We start from the raw sequence: 24208 nt of genomic DNA, 5'->3' as shown, positions 1-24208 counted from the left end.
TCTATATATAATAGATATTTATATAATATAAAAATATATAATCACTGCCAATAATCTGTCAATTATGTTTTTTTTCCTAAGCATATGCATTTGTCTTAATAAATGATGTTCATTCCTAAATCTATTCTGATATATATATTAATCTGCTTCTCTGAACAGATTTATATTAAACTGTTGAATTTATGTACTGTATTTAAGGGAAGTACAGGGTGATTCAAAAGGAATACCACAACTTTGAAAATCTATATTTAATAGAAGAAACATGATGGAAACTTGGGAAATTCATCAATATTAAAGTTTTTTTTTTTCAGTAGAAAACAAGTACATCGATGTTCAATATGACATTTTAACACTGCGTAACAGTTTGGATAGCTGCTCTCTTTTAGTTCCTCCATGTGAAACTTCAGAGCTCCCTAAATCGATGACAGAAAGAGCTTAGCTCTCCTTTTCTTCTTTGCAGTGTTCTCAATTTTCATTCATTTATTCATTTTCTTGTCAGCTTATTCCCTTTATTAATCCGGGGTCGCCACAGCGGAATGAACCGTCACCTTATCCAGCACGTTTTTACACAGCGGATGTCCTTCCAGCCCATCCATGGGAAACATCTACACACACTCAATCACACTCATACTCTACGAATGATTTAGCCCACCCAATTCACCTGTACTGCATGTGTTTGGAAACCGGAGCACTCGGAGGAAACCCACGCTAACGCAGGGAGAACATGCATCTCAATTTTCAAAGTTGTGATATTCTTTTTGAATCACACTGTATTATAAGTAGCTGTAATTAAATTACCTAAAAATAAAAGTAATCCCTCGCTTTACTTTAAGGGCAAAAAAAGTTATTTAGTTACAGTAGTTACTTTGTTTAGTACTTGGTACTTACTGATCACTTAGTGAACTTACTAACATACTTAATTCTTTGTTACCCAAGTAAGGTTGTTGAGAGTTAGTTAAGAAGCCTGCCATATGCATATATCCTAAATTTCATCATTTATTTATTATTTTTTTATTTTTTCATGTGTTTTTATCTTTATTTTATGTCACTGCATCTTTTATTTACAATCCAAACCCTTGCTAGTTATGGAATCTGGAAAATTGTGGCCACATATGCTGACAATTTTGAAACGACTGCTACTGCTGAGTTTGAGGTCAAAGAATATGGTAAGGCCGCCATTTATGTTTCAACTGGCTGTGCAGACCTTTAAAGTTTGTGAAATCTGAAATCATGATGTTTTACAGTGTTGCCCAGTATTTCAGTCCAAATTGAGCCGGAAACCAACTACATCAGTGAAGAAAACTTTGACACTTTCAAGCTGAAGATCTCAGCCAAGTAGGTTTTCCTTTTTCTTCAATTTAACACATATAAACTACTTTTCAAAAGTATTTAAGTTAGTCATTTAAAGATTTTTATTGAGCAATGAAATATTAAAGAAACACTCCATTTAAAAAATAAAAAATAATAATTCAGCTGATCTCTGGGTCTGGCGGGAGCACTTTTTGCTTAGCTTAGTTTAACATAGATCACTAAATCAGATTAGACCATTAGCATCTCACTCAAAAATTTCATGAAAGAGCTTTAATAATTGTACTTTTTACAGATTGACTCTTCTGTAGACTGAATATGTTGCTATTTCCTGGGTCGATATGGCTAATAACTATCATTCTGCCATAATAAACTGTTTAACTCTATGTAAATTATAAAATGAAAAAAAAATTGTTGTTTATTTGTTAAAAAAGTGGAGCGTTCCTTTAAATAGAAGATCTCAACCAAAGGTTCGTCTTTTTATTTATTTTAAGATTTTTACTGAGCAATGAAACATTGGAGGAACACTCCACTTTAAACAAAATCAAATAAAAATTTAATTTAATTTGATCTCCGGGTCTGGCGGGAGCACTTTTTGCTTAGCTTAGCCTAGCTTAGCATAGAATCAGATTAGACCATTAGGATTTCACTCAAAAAATTCATGAAAGAGTTTTAACAATTTTACTTTTTACAGATTGACTCTTCAGTAGACTGAAAATGTTGCTATTTCCTAGGTCGATATGGCTAATAACTATCATTCTGCTGTTTAACTCTTTGTAAATTATCATTCATTCATTCAATCATTCATTCATTTTCTTGTCGGCTTAGTCCCTTTATTAATCTGTGGTCGCCACAACGGAATGAACCGCCAACTTATCCAGCACATTTTTACGCAGCGGATGCCCTATGTGAATTATAAAATGAAAAAAAGTTTGTTTGTTTGTTAAAAAAGTGGAGCATTCCCTTAAATTGAAATTTTCAACCAAATAGGTTTGTCTTTTTATTTAATTTTAAGATTTTTACTGAGCAATGAACGACTGGAGGAACACTCCACTGTAAACAAAATAAAATAACAATGTAACTTAATTTGATCTCCGGGTCTGGCTGGAGCACTTTTTGCTTAGCTTAGCTTAGCATAGATCACTGAATTGGATTAGACCATTAGCATCTCGCTCAAAAACTTTATAAAAGATATAATTTTTTTTTTACATTTTTTATTTTTAAAGCTTGACTCTCCTAGCGACAGAAAATGTTGCAAATTACTGTATTACTAGGGTTAATAATATCCTTTTGCCATAACAATCAAGGAAATTTTCAGCTGAATTGATTCAAAATGGGTAAAACACATCTGTTTAACTCTGTGTGAGTTGTAAAATGAAGAAAATATAAACTTTTTTGTAAGACAGATAAAGTGGAGCATTTCTTTAAATTAATCAAAAGTAACAAGGTTTTTATTATTGCAAGAAATTTAGTTTTTCTGTATTAAATTTCTGAGGAATCGTGTCGCACTGAAGACTTGGGTAGCGATTCTATAAATTCGTCTTTGATCTCTATGAATAAATTAAATTGAAACATTTTTTCATATCTAAAAAATGTTGTAAATTACAATATTTCACATGTATGTTACTGTTTTACATGACATAAATGCTGACTTTGTAATCCCATGCCTTTAAACTGTATAGTATGTTTATTTTATTCAAAATGTACAATTTCAGCATGTTTATTTCAATACTAAACTGAAATATTAAAATTGCAGGTAACACTTTATTTTGATGGTCCATTTGAGTAATAGCAGACTGTCTTTTTAATATCTGTTGATACAGACATTCAACAGACATTTAACTATAAGACTATAAGACTATAAGAGACTTTGCAAGTACATGTCAACTTGCACTAACCCTTACCTCAATCTAACAGTCTACTTATAATCTAATGAGAATGAGTTGGCATGTAGATGCAATGTAACTTAAATTCAACAAACAGACCATCAAAATTAAGTGTGACTAAATTGCAATTGCTGAAAATGACTTATATATACAGTATGTGAATATGCTGACAGGTATGTCCAGGGAATGCCAGTTAAATCAGCGAACATTCTGTTGAAGTTTGGATACAGTACTCCAGAAGAAACTGTCATAATACCATCAACATATAGATCATACATGGTAAAGTCAGTATTCTGCTCAAGCAAGATTTAATGTTTGAGTTCAGAGAGTAAGCTTTTGTTTTCTTTTTGTCTTAGCTGTATAACGGAAAAATGGAAGTGGACTTGGATATCAGGTCAGCTCTGTCATCCAAGCCTGATGCACCTCAATTCCTGAACGCCATGAAGGAAAACACATTTCTTTATGTGGAAGTTTTGCTGCAGGAGTCCACTGGTAAGGTTTAGTTATTTGTATCAACACAGGATTCAGACATTAGAGTGTCGAGTGAATAAAAGTGATGACCGTAAGCTTACTTTATTTTTTAGGTGGCCTTTCCCAGGAGGCAGTGCTCTCGCATGTGAAATTTGTCGAAACTCCATTTACCCTGAGTATAATTGCAACCCCTCCTTTCATCAAACCGGGTCTACCGTATGCTATGAGAGTAAGAAACCTGCTTTTTTATAAATAAAACACTTCTACTTTATTTTGAAAGAGTACTGAAAAATCATTCTCAAGTGAAAGTATCTGTTGTAAATAATATTTAAAGTATGAGTAAAAAGTAGCCCTTCTAAAAGTATTTAAGAGTAGTGTGTATTGAATATTACTCTGTGAAAGTCTGATGCGTTTACATACAGTTTGTGCAGAGATGTGTAATCGTAACATTCTGTAGTGCATTTAGTGATCTTCCTATATTTGTTCCTTCCTTTCAACCTTCCTTCCATTGTTTGTTTGTTCATGTCCTTCCTTCCTTCATTGGTTTGTTTGTTCCTTCCTTCATTCATTCCTCCCATAATTCATTCATTCATTCATTCATTCATATTTTGTTCCATCCTTCATTAAGTAATTTGTTCATTTATTTATCCGTTCGTTTGTTACTTCCTTCTTTCCTTCCTTCCTTTCGTCTGTAGTTTGTTCAGTCCTTCCTTGAATCCTTCCTTCATTCATTTGGTCCTTTCTTCCTTCATTAGTTCGGTCTTTCCTTCCTTCATTTGGTCATTCCTTCCTTCATTAGTTTGGTCTTTCCTTCCTTCATTCGGTCCTTTCTTCCATTCCTTGTTCGGTCTTTCCTTCAATCTTCCCTTCCTTCCATTCTTCATTCATTCCATTTAGTGATTGTTTAAGGCTGTTTGGTAATTTCCATCATCATACATTCGACATCCTTCATTTTCTCATCAGTGACATGCAGTCTATTAAAAGCCTCTGGGTCACTGCATGTAAAGATTTTGGACATCTTCTTGGGCATTTTTAATACTTCCAAAAGGTTTGCTGCATTTATAAAGTCTTGAGGTTGTTCAGTATGATGTGATTTACTTACTTTGTGTGATTTGATTGGACAGAAATCACAAGACTGTCTACTTTAGCCAATCAAAAGGAATAAATGAATGAAAGAATAAATGAATGAATGAAAGAAAGAAAGAAAGAAAGAAAGAAAGAAAGAAAGAAAGAAAGAAAGAAAGAAAGAAAGAAAGAAAAAAAAAAAGAAGGACGGATGGAAGGAAGGAAGGAATGAATGATAGAAAGAAAAAAAGAAAGAAAGAAAGAAAGAAAGAATGAATGAATGAATGAATGGATGGATGGATGGATGGATGGATGGATGAACGAATGAATGAATAAAGAAGGAAGGAAGGAATGAACGAATGAATGAATGAATGAAAAAAGAAGGAAGGAAAGAAAGAATGAATAAATGAATGAATGAATGAAAAAATGAATGAATAAAAGAAAGAAAGAATTAATGAATGAATGAATGAATGAAGGAAGGAAGGAAGGAAGGAAGGAAGGAAGGAAGGAAGGAAGGAAGGAAAGAAGAAAAAGAAAGATTGAATGAATGAATGAATGGTTCACCCAAAAATAAATATTCTGTCATCATTTACTCCTCCTTCGCTTGCTCTAAACCAGTTTGTTTCTTTCTTCTGTTCAACACAAAATGAAGAATGCTAAAAACCGGTAACCATTGACTTCCATAGTATTTATTTTTCCTACTATTGAAGTCAATGGTTACAGGTTTTCAGCTTTCTTCAAACTATATCTTCTTTTGTGTTCAATAGTAAAACAGAAACTCATGAAGGTTTGGAACCACTTGAGAGGGACTAAACAGTGAGTAAATGCTTATTTTTGGATGAACTATCCCTTTAAGTCATTCAAAACAAATAACCTAATTTATATTTTAAAGATCTTTAAAAAATATATATATAAATCAAACTAAGTTATTTAACCAAATATCACAGTTATCACTTTTTTTACTACTGTAAATTTATCATTTACATTCATTCACATATTTTACACACTTTTTAGGAGAAGATTTTGTTGCTAAATTTGCACACACACAACCCTGTAACTAGTCAAAAGATTACAGATACAACAAATAAACTCTATCTGATGAACTGCTGCCCACAGGAGTCAGAGCAAAAGTTCAAAGATCCAAAAGTCTAAATTTAATAGAGTCTAAAGGAAAAGTCTACATTTCACTTTTTCAAGAGAAAGCTCATGAAAAATAAACATATTTTATCTGACAACAAAACTTGCCTGGTCAACCTAATTAACCTAGTTAAGCCGTTAAATGTCACTTTAAGCTATATAAAAGTGTCTTGAAAAATATTGAATAAAATATAATTTACTGTCATCATGGCATAGATAAAATAAATCAGTTATTAGTGATGAGTTATTAAAATTAATATGATTAGAAATATGTTGAAAAAATCTGCTCTCTGTTAAACAGAAATTAAGGAAAAAGTAAACAGGGGGTCTTATAATTCTGACTTCAACTGTATGTTTGACAAAAGGTAAGTAGGTGAATGAGACGTTAGTGGTCAGATACATCATATGGTTTGAGGTGAAAATATATTATGCTATCACTCTTTTATTAGCTCATATTTCACAGAGTCAAAACTGACTAAATGCAATGTGATGTTTAATCTGCACCCATAGGTCTTAGTGAAGGATCCTTTGGGTGAACCGGTGAAAGATGTGTCTGTCACGATGAGGGCAACAGCAACTACGGTTGACAACCTTTCGGATAACCTCAAATTTTTAGGGCACCAGGATTCAGTTACAGTGCCAAGTAGTAAGGATGGGGTTGCTTATTTCACCTGCAATATACCAGCGAATGTGAAAAACGCTGAATTCACTGTGAGTAAAGCAAAACTTTTTTTCTAGTTCAAAAACCATAAGAACTGATTTACTAACAAAAACAAAATGTTAAATAACATCATCATGATTACTTATTTCTTCACGATTGTGATGTGATGTGATGTGATGTGTGTCATTGTGCTATATACTATATAATAAGCTTGAAATGAGTAAGATTTTTAATGTTTTGTAATAAGCTGTTTCTGCTCGCAAAGCCTGCATTTGTTTAGTAAGAAATACAGTAAAAACTGTTAAATTGTGAAATGTTATTCTTGTGAATTTATTCTTGTGGTTTAAATCTGAATTTTAAGCATAATTTGTCTTCATTGCAACATAAAACTTTAAACATTGTAGGATCATGATCTGCTCAAAGAAACATTTATAATGATATAATAAAACAAATAATAATCATTATAATAATAATAAATATTAATTAAAATAATAATAATAACAATAATAAAAATAACGCTAATAGATAATAATAATAATAATTATGATAATAACAGTAATAACAACAATAAATATTTTAATAATAAAAATAATAATAATAATAATAATAATAGTAAAACTTAGTATTATTAATAATATTAATAACAATAAATAGTAATAATATTAATAATAAATTAATGATAATAATAATAATAATAATAATAATAATAATAATAATAATAATGATAATCTGGGGTCGCCACAGCGGAATGAACTGGCAACTTATCCAGCATATGTTTTACGCAGCAGATGCCCTTCCAGCTGCAACCTATCACCGGTTAAACATAAACATGAATAATAATAATAATAATATAACAATAATAATAATAATAATAAAAATAATATTTAATAATAATAATAATAATAATAATAATAATGCTTAAATAACAATAACAATAACAACAACATTAAAAATAATAATAATAATAATGACATTAAAATAAATAATAAAAATATTAAATAATAATAATAACAATATAAATAACAATTATACTTAAATAATAATAACAATAACAACAACATCAATAATATTAATAATAATAATAATAATAATAATAACAATAATAATAACATTAAATAATAAAAATATCAATAAATAATAATAATAATTCTAAAAAATGATAATAATAATGACAATAATAATAATAATAATAATAATAATAATAATAATAATAATAATGATAATAATGATAATTTTTTTTAATCCAAAAGTCCTAAAAGTAAAATTTCCACAGTTTCCACCATACTTTGAAGCAAGACAAAAAAAATCAATATAATAACTGTAAGACTCATAATTAAAGATTTTGTACAAATAATAACTGATCGTAATGGAGCAGCAAATCCTCAATATTATAAGGATTTCTGAAGGATCATGTGATACTGAAGATGGGGGTAATGATGATCAAAATTAAATCACAGAAATAAATTAAATTTGAAACTAAATTTTATAAAAAAACTGTTATTGTAATGCAGACATGTCCAAACTCAGTCCTGGAGGGCCGGTGTCCTGCATATTCTGAGTTCCAACCCCAATTAACCACACCTGAACCAGCTAATCAAGCTTATTCCATAAACTTCCAGGCAGGTGTGTTGAAGGAAGTTGGAGCTTTGGACACCGGCCCTCCAAGATCGAGTTTGGAAACCCCTGTTGTAATGTGAAGAGAAGCTGACAACAGAGGTACGGATCCAAATGCAGGGTTTATTCAAAAATGGCCAGGCAGTCAACAGCGCCAAACAGATGTATATAGGCAATCCAGAGTTGTGGTCATTAAACAGGCGAATGGTCAGTAGAGGCAGAAGGCAATGTAAACATACAAAACAAAGACCTACAAGCCTGGATCGCTGGTGATTGTGACAGTTATTTCATTCAATCATTTAAGCTTAGACCCTTATTTATCAGGGGTCGCCACAGCGGAATGAACTATTCCGGAATATGTTTTACACAGCAGATGCCCTTCCAACCGCAACCCAGTACTGGGAAACTCCCATACACTCTCACATTCACACACTCATAGCCAACTTAGTTCATCCAATTCCCTTATAGCGCATGTCTTTGGACAGTGGGGGAAACCAGAGCACCCGGAGGAAACCCACATCAACACGGGGAAAACATGGAAACTCCACACAGAAATGCCAACTGACCCAGTTGGGACTTGAACCAGTGACTTTTTTGGACAGTGCTAACCACAGTTATTTAAAACTGTAATAGTATTTCACATCTGAACAGATTTTTACTGTATTTGTGATCAAATAAATGCAGCATTGATGGGCAGAATTGGCTTCTTTTAAAACATTTTTAAAAACCTTTACCGATTTCAAACATTTGACTGGTAGTGTATCATATGTACATTCATATTGTGCTTAATTCAGTTTGAGACAGAAGATGCTTCTTGGAGTCAGGGTCCGCTTACACTAAAAGCAGAATCGTATGTGTCTGTCAACCATCGATACCTGTACATCGATTTACCACCTGAATCCTCAGTATTTGAAGTTGGACAGTACGTTGACATCAGCGTTGTCTTTTCTTATCGAGACTATCTCTCACTGGACACCTTCAGCTACCAGGTAAAGTCATGAGGACAGATTTGTTGGCACTTGAAGTTTACAGATCCCACTGTTAGGTACAGTTGAAGTCAAACTTATTTGCCCTTTTGTGATTTTTTTTTGTCTTTTTCAAATATTTCCCAAATGATGTTTAACAGAGCAAGGGATTTTTTCACAGTATTTCCTATAATACTTTTTCTTATGGAGAAAGCCTTAGTTTTGTTTCGACTAGAGTAAAAGCAGATTTCAATTCTTTTTTAAACCTTTTTAATATTATTATTAACCCCCTTAAGCAATATTTTTAGTTTGATTTCCTAAAGAACAAACCATCTTTCTGCACTTGATATGTAGTAAAAGTATGGCTGTTTCTCAATTCCAACAATGCAGAGAACAGACTTGCATTCTTGTGAAGACTGATCTTGCCAGGTGTCCTCGGAAGAACGAACTCGGGAGACCACGAGAAAAGAGAACGCGCCCTGTGAGGAATGAGATGCTGCGTTCTTCCTGATGGTCACATGACCTTCACACATTTTAAATGGAAAATTATTTAAACATTACAGTATTCATAAAACAATTTATTGTTTTTCTCCTTTTCAAAATATATACTATGCATAAAAACATTATAAATACACATTGCACAATATAAATAAAACAGATTTTCAGCATTTTCAGGAATTTCAGCAAACAAACCCCCTTAATGTGTTTATTCCTTTATTAAGATGTTGATGGTATTGTTTATGTGCACCGTTTCATTTAGGGAAACTCCTGAGGTAAATAAGTTTTATCTCTGAACTTTAATAATACATCTAAATAAATTGCTGCGCTTCCCACCTCCAGTCGCAATGACTTCTGGGACTTCTAGAGCCAGATCGGTGCCCAAGTCTGCATTGGTGCATCCTCGATATCAAGAATACATCTGGGAAGTTTCACGTGTCCTCTGTTCTTGCGGTCTTGAGTATTGGAACTGAACTTTGGCAGCTGATGATGGCGTGTACGAAAACACGAGGACCCAAGATCACCGAAGAACGTATATTGAGAAACAGCCATTATGTACTTTTACACAATTTAAAGTACATAATTATCTTCATGGCAAAGATAAAATAAATTGGTTATTAGAAATGAGTTATTAAAACAATTATGTTTAGAAATGTGTTAAAAAATCTTTAGAATTCAGGAAAAAATTATTATAGTTGGACAGTATATAACATGCTGCAATACGATTTGTGAGGAATGCATCTTCACATACACATCATTGTATTTTGTACAAAATAGTTGGATGATTTTCCCTGCACCAAAGCAGAAAAACGCATATGCTTCTATTCACCACTAGGGCATTATTGGGTAAAGTGCCAAGTTAAATTTGTAACCTTTTTATCTTATTTGTAACCTTTTTATGTTATTTGTAACCTTTTATAGTGTTTCCTTAAAACAAGCAAAAAAAATCTGTCAATGGAGGTAAAATAATCTTGTTTTTTTTTTTACATAAGATTATTCTGCTTACCCAATTTGCAGATTATTTTGCTTGTTTTAAGGAAAAACTATTATTTTTTAAAACAAGATTTTTATCCAAAAAAATATATATTGCTTAAAGGGGCTAATAATTTTGACTAAAATCGCTTTTAAAAAAATTAAAAACTGCTTTTATTCTAGCCAAAATAAAACAAATAAGACTTTCTCCAGAAGAAAAAATATTATCAGACATACTGTAAACATTTCCTTGCTCTGTTAAATATAATTTGGGAAATATTTAAAAAAAAAAAAAGAAAGAAAAAAATGAATTAAAAAGGGGGCTAAAAATTCGGACTTTAACTGTATATGTATTTTTGTATCTGAAATTTTTGGGCAAGCATTTTGGCCAGGTGCCCCTGGTAGAAGAGATGCATATCTCAATGGGAAATTCCTATTAAAATTAAGGATAAATAAATTAAAAATAAAATAATTCAAATTTTACAACTAATAATTCTGACTTCAATTGTTTGTGTACAGCGGGGGAAGTAAGTTTTGACTGTCACCATTTTTTTCAGAAAACAAATTTCTAAAGGTGCTGTTGACTTGAAATTTTCACTGGAAGTTGGTAACAACCAAAGAAATCCAAACTTACAAAGAAAACAATATTAATTACTTTACAAATAAAGTTATGTGTAATAAAATGAAATGACACAAAAAAGTATTGAACACATGAAGAAATAGAGGTGTAGAAAAGCAGGGAAAGCACAGACTGCAGCTGTAATCTCTCTGTAGTTATTCTGCAACCCTCTGTAATTCGTCATTGTAAATAAATATGAGCTGCTTCAGTCAAACATCTACATTAGCAGGATGATTAAGAAGAAACCAGAGTGGACATTTCAGCAAGACAATGATCCAAAACACAGCCAAGGAAACTCTCAAATGCTTTTAGAGAAAGAAAATCAAGCTGTAGAATGGCCCAGCCAATCACCTGAACTGAATCCGATAGAAAATGGGAAATAAAGCTCAGATTTAATAGATGAGGCCCACAGAACCATCAAGATGTTTACACTCTGTTGAAGTCTGAATATATCACACCTGAGCAATACATGTGACTTTATTCTTCACATAAGAGGCGTCTTTAAGCTGCCATCACCAAAAAAAAGTATTTTATAAAAAGTCTTAAATACATTTAAAGTAGTTTGGTACTTTCTCCTTGTGTCACTTCATTGTTATTACACACAACTCATTTTTCAGATTTGATTTGTTTAATTTTTATGTTCGTATTCTTTGGGTTTTTCCCAAAATTTGGTTTATTTCCACCTCATCAGCTCCTTTAGAAATATTATTCTTAGAAAAAAACATGACGTGTTCAATATTTACTTTCCCCCACTGTAATATAGAAATACAAACCTTTATTTTGGATGTCATTATTCACTACTTTTAGTTGAAGCTCTAAAATAAAAATTTCCACTGGATTACTCTCCCCCCCCCCAGATCATCTCCAAAGGAAAAGTAGTGAAATACGACACAGTCAAGCGTGTCAGTGAAAAGAGTCAGAGCCTCAACATTAAGATCACCCCTGACATGGTGCCGTCAGCTCGCCTGCTGGTGTATTACGTCCTGTATGGGGAGGAGAAAGCTGAACTGGTGGCAGACTCTACATGGATCGATGTCAAGGCTAAATGTGTGAAAAACTTAAATGTAATGTCTTTTTCTCTCTCCCCAAAAATGATGCAGGTTTTATGTTGTTCGCACGTTGTGAGATCTTATTCTTCTTTGAATATCTTTCAGCTGGAATTATCAACTCTCAAACTACAGGATGACTACAAACCCAAAGATAAACTGGAAATAAAGGTGTCATCTAGAAGCAAAGGAGAGTCACTGGTTGCTTTTTCTGCAGTCGATACAGCTTTATTCAACCTAAGAACTAACAAAAAGGATCCCCTGAAGAAGGTGAAAAGGCATTCATTCATTCATTCATTCATTGTACTTCGGCTTAGTCTCTATTTTAGAGGTCGCCATAGCGCAATAAACCGGCAACTATTCCAGCATATGTTTTTTTTAACGCAGCAGATACCCATCCAGCTGTAACCCAGCACTGGGAAACACCCATACACACTCATTCACACACATACACTACGGATAATTACGTTTATTCAGTTCACCTATAGCTCATGTCTTTGGACTGTGGGGTAAACCGGAGCACCCGGAAGAAATGGGGGAGAACCTGCGAACTCCACACAGAAATGCCAACTGGCCCAGCCGGGGCTAGAACCAGCAACCTTCTTGCTGTGAGGCAACAGTGATACCCACTGAGTCACCATGTCACCCGGTGAAAAGACAGATTTGTTTAAAAAAAATAAGTAGTGTATGTATGATTTTTAAGGAAATGACTGTCACGACGGGCTTACAAAAATACAAGATATATCCAAGTACAGCAATTGAAGTTAATAAAAAATAAGGGGACAGGCCAGGTACAAAAATCGAACAGAGACAAAAAGTACTACACAATAAACAAAAGTGAATCAAACAATGTTTGAACAGGAATTCAAAAATATAATCATAACATGAAACAAAGTGAACAAACAAACAAACAAACCAAAACGATGAGTCAGTGAGCAGACTAGCATAGATATATGCATTAGATGTCGCCTACCCTGTTGTTGTCTGTTGAAAGGAATGCGTCAATAGAGCCGCCATTTTAGTACAGGGTAGCGCTCCTTTGAAATGAATGCGGGACCAAGGTACAGTGGAAGACTGAGCCATCCAGAGACTGAGATATACACATATACACAGATATATCTATGATCGGGAGTTTTCCCGGAGGTCAGTATGCAATATTTTTTTTTAATTACGAAACTTATAATTTTACATCACTTTTCTACATTGATGAATCAGTGACCGCACGGGCATTCCTGACAGAAAGCTTGTGTTTGTGTATATGGCAATGTACTATCCACCCTCCCTGCTAAACTTGGTCTAATCTGTGTCCTGAAACACACCTCCTCTCCTGCTTTACTTCTCATACTGACGGAGGGAGAGATTCATTTGTGAATGACTCTCCGTTATGAACGACTCCTTCACTAGCCGACAATAATACAAGTTTCTGGCAGCGCAGCAGCTCATATTTCTTTTGCATTATTGCTGATTTTATTCAACCAAACTAGCATAAGCCGAGTGTTTAGTGTGATTTGCTGCTACTTTGCCTTATGGTCAGTGCAGTAAATTTATTATCATCATCAATAACGTTACCTGTTTAGCACAAAATTTCAGAACATACAAAAACGTAAAAAACTAAATCTTACCTATGTAATGTTCTGCCTTTAGGCTTTGTTTTCTGTTTTCTTGCTACTACACCAGTAGACAGCGCTAAAGTCCAGCATCTTCACGTAGTTACACTGTCTTGACTTGTGTCTTGTGTGGTTGATTGACACTTGTCCTGGGAGCACTGTACCAATGTGGCGCGCCATTGACGCATGCTCAGGGTCCCTATGCGATATCTAGTGTATATATCTATGGCAGACTTGGACCAGATAAGAGCCGGACAAAACAAAACAGAATCGTGTAAACAGAGTGCACAAACAAAGAGCAAAAATCCAAATGCAAACTAAATGCAACATAACAAAGCCTATATTGTCTTCTTAAGAGGAGGGGAGATGGCTAAACAAAGCATGCAAAGTCAGTATTGGAGTCAGCATGATAACCGGCATATACAGTTGAGGTCAGAATTATTAGCCCCCCTTTGGATTTTTTTTTTTCTATTTTAAATATTTCGCAAAATGATGTTTAACAGAGCAAAGAAATTTTCACAGTATGTCTGATAATATTTTTTCTTCTGGAGAAAGTCTTATTTGTTTTATTTCAGCTAGAATAAAAGCAGAAAAATATCTAGTCAAATATTATTTACTGTCATCATGGCAAAGATAAAATAAATCAGTTATTAGAAATGAGTTATTAAAACTATTATGTTTAGAAACATGTTGAAAAAAATCTTCTCTCCGTTAAACAGAAATTGGGAAAAAAATAAAAAGGGGGGCTAATAACTCAGGGGGGCTAATAACTCTGACTTGTTAGAAACCTGCCCAGCTACTGACCATACAAGTTAATCAACAAAAGGGGTTTCTTTGGCCTGAAGTATCACCCGAAGACAAAGACAAAGTCGTTAAAAGCCTGCCCGTAGCATTTGCATCACTTTGGCTTAGCCAGTAGTCAGAAAGCACCAAAGCATATAACTTTTCAGTTATGTGTAGATTATTGTTCATTTGAAACTAGATTATATAAATTTATATTTCCACAATATTATACTGTGTATGACTCTGTATGTGACAAATACAATTTGAAGTTGAAATGTGGATCTTTTTTATAAATTCAATGTAATGTAATGTGTATTTATATAGCAAATTTATTGTGTATGGCCATACACCCAAAGCGCTTCACAATCATGAGGGGGGTCTCTCCACACCACCACCAGTGTGCAGCATCCACTTAAATGATGTGACGGCAGCCACAGGACAACAGCGCCAGTGCGCTCACCACTCACCAGCTATTGGCGGAGTGGAGAGACAGTAATAGAGCCAATTTGGTGGAAGGGGATGATTGGGAGGCCATCATCGTGAGGACCAATAAAGGGACTTTGGCCAGGACACCGGGGTTACACCCCTGCTCTTTCACGAGAAGTGCCATGGGATTTTTTAATGACCACAGAGAGTCAGGACCTCGGTTTAACGTCTCATCCGAAAGACGGCGCCCACTGACAGTGTAGTGTCCCCTTCACTTTTACTGGGGCATTAGAACCTTAGGACTCACACAGACCACAGGTTGAGCGCCCCCTGCTGGCCTTACTAACACCACTTTCAACAGCAACCTAGTGTTCCCTCGTGGTCTCCCATCCTGACCAGGCTCAGCCCTGCTTAGCTTTAGTGAGTAACCGGTCTTGGGCTGCAGGGTGATATGGCTGTTCAACAACTCTCTTGTGGACTGTAAATGTTTTATGTCATATTCAAGTCATTATTGTGACTCTGGACCACAAAAAAATATTGACATTGGTCAATTTTTTTATTAAAATCTGAAATCTGAATAAATAGGATAGGACAATATTTTGCTGTGATAAACTTATTTGCAAATCTGGAATCTGATGGTGCAAAAAAAAAAAAAAAAAAAAAAAAAAAAAAATATATATATATATATATATATATATATATATATATATATATATATATATATATATATATATATATATATATATTGATATATTTACCTAAGGAAATCTACAAAATCTCTTTATAAAACAAGATCTTTACTTAATATTCTAACGATTTTTGGCATAAAAGAAACATTTCACTTATACAATGTATTCTTGGATGTGTAACATACGGTTTTGTGGTCCAAGGTCCAACATTAAAATAACCATTTAAGTGAAATCCCTATTATTTAAGTAAAATAAATAACAATTTGGTAAAACATATGCCGGTTCATTCCGCTGTGGCGACCCCTGCTAAATAATGGACTAATCTGAAGGAAAATGAATGAATGATCAATTTGCAGAATCCGCAAGGTGTTTGTAAAGGTTGACTTTAACTGCATGTGTTGTTTCTCACTGTGGCAGATTCTACAGCATGTCGAGAAAAGTGATTTAGGTTGCGGAAAAGGAGGAGGCAAAAATAACGCTGATGTGTTTGATCGCGCTGGCCTTATGTTTATCACCAATGCCAATGCTAAGGCTTCTAGTGCAGGTAAAGTTTTTGATTAAGTGTGACTAAAAAGATTCAATAGATGTTATTTTAAATTGCAAATATATATTTTTCCTTCTCTTTCAGGGGGAACTTGCTCAGACACGCTTAGACCAAAGCGTTCAGTTGACCTGAAAAAGAAGTTTGAGGATAAAGGTATGTTTGCAGATCGTTTGGAATGTTAATGTATGCTATAATCAACTCTAATGAAAGCAATTCCAAAATTTATGCCCACATGTTTGTTTGGCAGCCCAAAAATATGGGGCATTCAGGGAATACTGCTTATCTGGGACGCGCAGTAGCCCGACGCTAGAAACCTGCAAAGATCGCGCTAACAGAGTGACTTTACCAAAGTAAGTGAACTTTTCATTTTACATGACGTCATATTAAAGAGATCTTTCTTTACTTATTACATATTTCTCTAAAATGCCATGTGTTTTTTGTGAATTAAGTTATTATTTACAGTTCATTCAGAAAGTATTGATAGCGCTTCACTTTTTCCACGTTTGTATGTTACAGCCTTATTCCAAAATGGAATAAATTCATTTATTTCCTCAAAATTCTACTCACAAACACTTCCTATTTCTCTTGTGGGTTGGGTAAACACAATAAAGATGATATTTCTCCCGCAATTTTTGTATCTAGTGCAGAATATTCCTGTATTCCTGCCCTAATCTTTTTTTTAAAGATCTGGACTCTATCCTGATTCCCTTTGTTTGGAATTATAAAGCCTATAGGATTTCTCAACACCACCTATGTAAACCTAATTTGCAAGGGGGGCTTGCCCTACGTAGGCCTAATTTTCTTTATTATTATTGGGCTGCAAACCTGAGGGCTCTGACTTCATGGATTCTAATGGAAGAGAATTGGTTTCTGTTGGAGCAGGAGGAATGTCTTCCATAATCCATTAATGCAATATACTTTTATCACCTAAAAGTATAACTAGTTCATTTTATAATCGTAACCCTGTCATTCATAATTCTGTTCATATTTGGAAACAGTTAAAGACTCATTTCAAATTCACCTAAATTTCGTTTTTGCTCTTCATCTCAGCTAACCCAGCTTTTTGCCCTATGATGTTACATAATGCATTTGAGTTTTGGAAAAGTTTGGGATTAAAAAAAAGTAGGGGATTTATATGTAGATGGAAAATTTGCTTTATTTCAGCAGCTGTGTGAGAAATACAGTATTCTTTCTAATCACTTCTTTAAAAAACCTTAAAATAAGAGACTTTGTGAAGTCTAACATTTCTAATTATGCCACAGTATCACCCATGTATCTGGACACATTTCTGGAACGATGAAAAGAGATGGTAGTATCATTTCCATGCTTTACAAATGTTTAGAACAGATGAAAAGTCCATCCATGGACTTTAATAAAATAAGTGTCCCCAGTGTGTGACAAAAGTCAGATTTTAGATTCAAACCTTTGTCATTCCTATGTTTCAAATTACAGAGTTTCTGGAACAAAATATTTCATGTTTTCTCAGTTACATTAGACATTCCGATTGAACCAGATCCTATATTAATTATATTTAGAATTTTCGAAGAATTTCTGAGACACGGGTACAACAACAGTTTGTTTCATATGGGTACATATCTGCCAAAAAAAAACTCATCCTTTTGTTTTGGAAAAAAAATGAAGTTCCAATTCTTAAATTTGGCTGACAGAGTTAAAATTATTTGTAAAAAAATTACATCTGGAAAAAATCAGATATACAATAATAGACAAGGTTTTGTTATTTGAAATAAAATTTGGTCCCCTTTTATTTCCTTTTTACAAACTTGATTAATATGCCTTTATTAACTACGTTTATTGTTGGATAGCACTGGTGGTGTATTTTCAATTAAATGTCTGCGAAAATTTCTAATAATAAAAATATTGAAACTAAAATTCTACACACAGTGAAGTTTCATAAACTAATTTCGAGAGGAGCACGTGATATGATTGTGCACCGCTGGCCACTCATCCGTAATCAGTAATAATCCAATCAGAATGATCCTAGCTTAGTATAAATGGATCACTTTCTCCCCATTGCATTATCTTCATTTTGGAAGAATCCCCCCTTCCACCCCATCTCCTCCTTTTTCTCCCCTTCTAAAGGGGGAGCGATCGAGACCTACCTGATCTCGGTTCTCCTGATATGCGTCTAGACCGGGCGGGAGCCCTGGGCTCAAATATCTCCGAGCTCAGGGTTCTCTCCCGGGACAGCATGCCAAACCTGCTATAAGTGCCAAGCATATCTAAGTGGGAACTCTTGAAATACCCCATAATGACAATGTGAAAAAAGATTTATTGAAATTGTTGTAAATTTATTGAAAATAAAAAACCTGAAAAATCACATGTACATCAGTATTCACAGCCTTTGCTCGACACTTTGTTGATGCACCTTTGACAGCAATTACAGCCTCAAGTCCTTTTCAATATGATGCCACAAGCTTGGCACACCTGTCTTTGGGAAATTTTGCCATCTTTGCAGTACCTCTCAAGCTTTATCAGGTTGGATTGGAGCAATGGTGTACAGCCATTTTCAGATCTCTCCAAATTGCTTTAAAGGGATAGTTCACTCAAAACTGAAAATTGACTCACCGTTCATTTGATGAACGCGAAGATAAATATGAAGAAGATATTCTAAAGAAAACTGGAAACCTGCAATCATTGACTTCCATACTATTTGTTTTTCCTACTATGGAAATCAATGGTGATCAGTTTTTAGAATATCTTCTTCATATATATCTTGTTTTATGTTTAACAGGGAAAAGAAATTCATAAAGGTGACATTTGTACATTTCTGAGGGAACTATCTCTGAAATATCATCCATGCCAATAAAATATTTACAATATTTTTACATATAGGCCTGTATCTTTAAGTGATGTATTCCAGCAAATTCATGACAATCTTTCTGTAGCAAGAAAACGAGAAGAGATTACGAGAAGGAAAAATATTGTCGACTTGCCTTCGAGCAGTGCTGTGTATTTGCTAAGGATCTTCGTAAAGAGAATGCAGAAAATATCATTCTAAGCCGGGCAGGTATGGATGTTTCTCACATGGCATAATATTGACTTGGATTATTAATGTGTTCTTTTAAAAAGAAAGATCAAACATTCTCTTTTATGCAATGCAGCCATCGACTTTCTGATGGATGCGCCGCTGTCTCAGGTTAGGAGCTACTTCCCTGAGAGCTGGTTATGGGAGGAACACCTCAGCAAGTAGGAACACTTTCTGAACCATAATCCATTCTGTCTTTTGCAGTTAATTATAAAATATATTTTTAAAGGAACACTCCACTTTTTTTTATTTTTTTTTAAATAGAGACTTTTTTTTACAATTTTTTTTTTTTTTTTTTGTCCATTCTGCTTATTTCTGTGTCTGGCGGGAGCACTATTAGCTTAGCTTAGCATAAATTATTGAAATGTATTAGACCAGTAGCATCTCGCTTTAAAATAAAAAAAATCCCGATGTTTTTTTTTTATATTTAAAGCTTGATTATTGTAGTCACATCATGTATTAAGACCAATATAATTGAGAAGTTGATATTTTCTAGGTCAGCTTGGAGCTATATTCTCATCTGGCTTATTAATAATAATAAAAAAATGCATTAATGTAGGAACATCCAACCTTTCATTTTCTGTCAGTCTTTGTAAATGACCCAAGAAAAGTCTAGATTTAAACAGGAAAATTATCTCTTTGGTCATCGCTAAATAGATGCTAATGGTCTAATCCGATTCAATTATCTATGCTAAGCTAAGCTAAAATAATTTGTTCAAAAGTAGTAAAACTATACTGTTTAACATTACTGGAGTTAACACAACAAGCCTACTTTAGTTTCTTTAAAATTATAATTGAATACTTATAAATGAATCCTGATTAAGGCTACATCTGAGTTAATTGACTCTGTGAAGACTGTCTGTGTTGAATTGTGCTGATAATATTCTGTTTTCTTCTAATTATTGTTTTAAAAGATCTGGTTCTGTGAGCATTAGTAAAACTCTTCCGGATTCAATCACTACATGGGAACTAAAAGCAGTTGGGGTATTCAATGAAGGTAAGCTGATGGATCTAAATACTTTGTTTTAGCACCTCCTGGTGGCTGATATGTGTTTAAAAATGCGTATTCTCTCTTATTTAGACAGTACGCAGATTATATAAATGCACTAATTTCCTGTCATTATCTATAAATTGCATTAGCACAATCAACTATTAAATAGATTAAATTTTTTATAGTTCACCTAAAGTTAGAAATGAGTTAATAACATTATTCAAAATAGCTTATTTTACGTACTGAGTTGTCTTAAACATTTATTTACAACATATAGGAACCCTCATCTTACAAAATAACACTAAACAAAGAAAAAAATTACCTCCATTGTTAAGGTTTTTCTAATATCTCTTCTAGAGACAAAAACATAATTTTATATATTGCAAAGCAGTTTTACAAAAGTGGAAAGTGTTTATTAAATAAAAATAAATACAAATAAAATATTTGTAAATATTCTAATATAAAACAAATGCAGTATTTAAACATGAGGGTAAATAGACATATAACCTTTCACTTTTTTTAAAGGGACCAGCAGAGTTACTGACATTTTTACTGACATTTATTTTCGGCTTAGTCCCTTTATCAATCCGGGGATGCCACAGCGGAATGAATCGGCAACTTATCCAGCACGTTTTTACACAGCGGATGCCCTTCCAGCCGCAACCTATATCACTTTGGAAACCCATCCATACACACTCATTCACACTCATTCACTACAGACAATTTAGCCTATCCAATTCACCTGTAACGCATGTCTTTGGACTGTGGGGGAAACCAGAGCACCCAGAGGAAACCCACGCAAATGCGGGGAGAAAATGCAAACTCCACACAGAAACGCCAACTGACCCAGCCAAGGCTCGAACCAGCAACCTTCTTGCTGTGAGGCAACAGCACTACCTACTGCACCACCGCATCGCCCCTCTGTTTCCAGATTTATAGATACATTTTTTTTCCTGATGACAGATTTTTTGTTATTATATTAAGGCTATGTAGGGGTCGGCTCAGTGGTTAACATAGCCACCTCACAGCAAGAAGGTTGCTGATTCGAGTCCCGACTGGGTCAGTTGGCATTTCAATGTGGAGTTTGTATGTTTTCGTGTTGGGTTTCCTCCAGGTACTCCGGTTTCCCCCACAGTCCAAAGACATAAACTATAGGAGAATTTAATAAAACTAAATTGGCCTTAGTGTATGTGTATGTGGAAGGGCGTCCGCTTGCTAAAACATATGCTGGATAAGTTGGCGGTTTATACCGCTGTGGCGACCCTTGATGAATGAAGAGACTAAGCCGAAGAAAAAATTAATGAATGAATAAATTAAAAGCTATGTAAGATTTCTGATTGAACAGAATACTGCAATGCAAATAAGATGGAAAATGCATGCTATTTAAATGTCATACAGTGTAAAACATAGTATTTTATTATACTTATAAAGATTTCATTATGCACATTTTATTTAAAATGATGCAGCTTTCTTAGTTTGTTTTAGGTTATTTTGGTCAGAATCTCAGACCCTCCTGTTTTGTTGGTCAGGGATCTGTGTGTCGGATAAAAGGATTCCGGTGTCCCAGGACATTTGGGTGGACGTCCCGTTGCCTTATTCTATGGTTCGTGGAGAGCAGATTCTGCTCAAGGGTTCAGTCTACAATCAGCGCTCTTCAGGCATTAAGGTGAGAGCTTCACTTTTTATTCAGGAGGATATGTTTAAAAAAAATATATATATATATATATCTAAGAAGGGGGCTGCAAGCAAGGATGTCACTGGTTTGAGCCTCGGCTGTGTCAGTTGGCATTTCTGTGTGGAGTTTGCATGTTCTCCCCATGTTCATGTGGGTTTCCTCCAGGTGCTCCAGTTTCCCCCACAGTCCAAAGACACTATAGGTGAATTGGGTAGGCTAAAATATCTGTAGTGTATGTGTGTGTGAATGAGTGTGTATGGATGTTTTCCAGTGATGGGTTGCAGCTGGAAGGGCATCCGCTATGTAAAACATATGCTTGATAAGTTGGCAGTTCATTCTGCTGTGGCGACCTCAGATTATTAAGGGACTAAGCCGAAAAGAAAATGAATGAATGAATGAATAATCTTAAGAAGAGTGAAACTTTTGCACTAACAATATGTAGAAATAAATAGCAAATCAGCAAAGTAGATTGATTTTTGAAGATAGTATTACAGATCTTAGGAATATATTAGATGTTAAATTATGTATTAAAATTAAAACTTAAAAAAAATATATGCAGTAAATAAATTAGTAGAAACAAATTACAAAAAATTGATGCGGTGGCACAGTAGGTAGTGCTGTCACCTCACGGCAAGAAGGTCGCTGGTTTAAGCCTAGGCTGGGTCAGTTGGTGTTTCTGTGTGGAGTTTGCATGTTCTCCCTGCATTTGTGTGAGTTTCCTCCGGGTGCTCCGGTTTTCCCCACAGTCCAAAGACATGCGGAACAGGTGAATTGGGTAGGCTAAATTGTCCGTAGTGAATGAGTGTGAATGAGTGTGTATGGATGTTTCCCAGTGATGGGTTGCAGCTGGAATGGCATCCGCTGCGTAAAACATGTGCTGAATATGTTGGCGGTTCAATCTGCTGTGGCAACCTCAGAAAAATAAAGGGACTAAGCCAAAACGAAAAGTAATGAATGAATTAAATTACAAAAACAGAAAAGTATTATTAATAGTGTTCAATATATTATTTAACATTTAAAAATATATAATGAACCCTATTAATAATACTTCACATTTTTTTGTAATTTGTTTTTCCTAATTTATTTACTTTATAAATTAGCATCAACACAATAAAAGCGCAATGCAGATTTAACTTTATTCCCTGTGTTTTAGAATGTGTACAGCTTTTTTAATCATGGTTAATCGAACATCGGAAACCCAATAAAAAGTGCTTCTTTACATACCAATAAATAATGTCAAATATTATTTAATTTCATAATAAAAGACTCTAAAAGCCCTCAAATACTAATTCATTGTCATTTAAATTTTGTATACTTCCTTCAAACTTTAAATTATTTAGAATGTAATAAATTTCCAGAATAAATGTGTTTATTTTTTCATCTAACAATGGAACATTGACACCTATAATTTAATACAAAACATTTTAAACATTAGACATTTTGCTTGTATTAATGCTATGTATACATCACATTTTATTAATTTAATCCATTTTGATTAAGTGAAATTGATGCAGACACTAGAATTAGATGTGTATACACACACAAACAGAAAGAGAGAAAGAATTCAAGTATCTTACACTCAATTTAAATATTCCCCAAATGATGTTTAACTGAGCAAGGAAATTTTCACAGTATGTCTGTGTAATGAAGTTTACGGCCCTTTGGCCGCCGGGAAGAAGGAGGCGAAGAACCGACGGAGTTTTAAAATGATTTATTAATAATAATGAGGGCAGCTCCTCACGGAGACTGCCATTTAAATCAAAACAAACGGACGGCAGCTCCTCGCGGAGACTGCCGTCAAACTGAAAGCAAAAGTAAAATAACATGCCCGGGCCCGGTCCTCTCTCGGCTTCCTCTGCCATCGGTCCTCCTTTTATGGTCCAGAGCTCCTTCCGTGGGATCCGAGGCAGGTGCGCACCGCACGTGTATCCACTCACGCGGTGGCCTCACCCCGTTCCCACGGCTCTCGGCCACGCCCCCTCGCCACAGTCTGATAGTATATTTTTCTACTGAACAAATTCTTGTTTGTTCTACTTCGGCTAGAATAAAAGCAGCTTTTTTAGTATTTTTAAAATCCATTTCAAGGTCAAAATTATTAGCTCCTTTAAGCTAATTTTTTTTTCGATAGTCTACTGAACAAACCATCGTTATACAATAACTTGCCTAATTACATGCCTAGTTAACCTTATTAACCTAGTTAAACCT

At 34.2% G+C, this 24208-nt stretch overlaps 1 protein-coding gene across 1 annotated transcript in view; it reads left to right on the top strand.

Moving 5' to 3' along the window:
* The window catches only part of c5 (complement component 5), a 48630-nt gene that overhangs the window by 2349 nt on the left and 22073 nt on the right, over positions 1–24208 (top strand). The window contains exons 6-21 of the mRNA XM_001919191.10: positions 1084–1166; positions 1245–1335; positions 3368–3473; positions 3551–3686; positions 3779–3894; positions 6378–6578; positions 8937–9131; positions 12054–12260; positions 12351–12512; positions 16165–16291; positions 16376–16444; positions 16539–16641; positions 19198–19319; positions 19414–19498; positions 20252–20334; positions 21858–21994. Of these exons, the coding sequence (XP_001919226.4) occupies positions 1084–1166; positions 1245–1335; positions 3368–3473; positions 3551–3686; positions 3779–3894; positions 6378–6578; positions 8937–9131; positions 12054–12260; positions 12351–12512; positions 16165–16291; positions 16376–16444; positions 16539–16641; positions 19198–19319; positions 19414–19498; positions 20252–20334; positions 21858–21994 (2023 nt within the window). The remainder of the gene's footprint in view (positions 1–1083; positions 1167–1244; positions 1336–3367; positions 3474–3550; positions 3687–3778; positions 3895–6377; positions 6579–8936; positions 9132–12053; positions 12261–12350; positions 12513–16164; positions 16292–16375; positions 16445–16538; positions 16642–19197; positions 19320–19413; positions 19499–20251; positions 20335–21857; positions 21995–24208) is intronic.

This window comes from Danio rerio, chromosome 5 (genome assembly GCF_049306965.1).
Source record: "Danio rerio strain Tuebingen ecotype United States chromosome 5, GRCz12tu, whole genome shotgun sequence".
NCBI classification, from domain to species: Eukaryota; Metazoa; Chordata; class Actinopteri; order Cypriniformes; family Danionidae; genus Danio; species Danio rerio.
The sequence above is the reverse complement of the archived record's forward strand: the minus strand, read 5'-3'. Positions and strand labels throughout refer to the sequence as shown.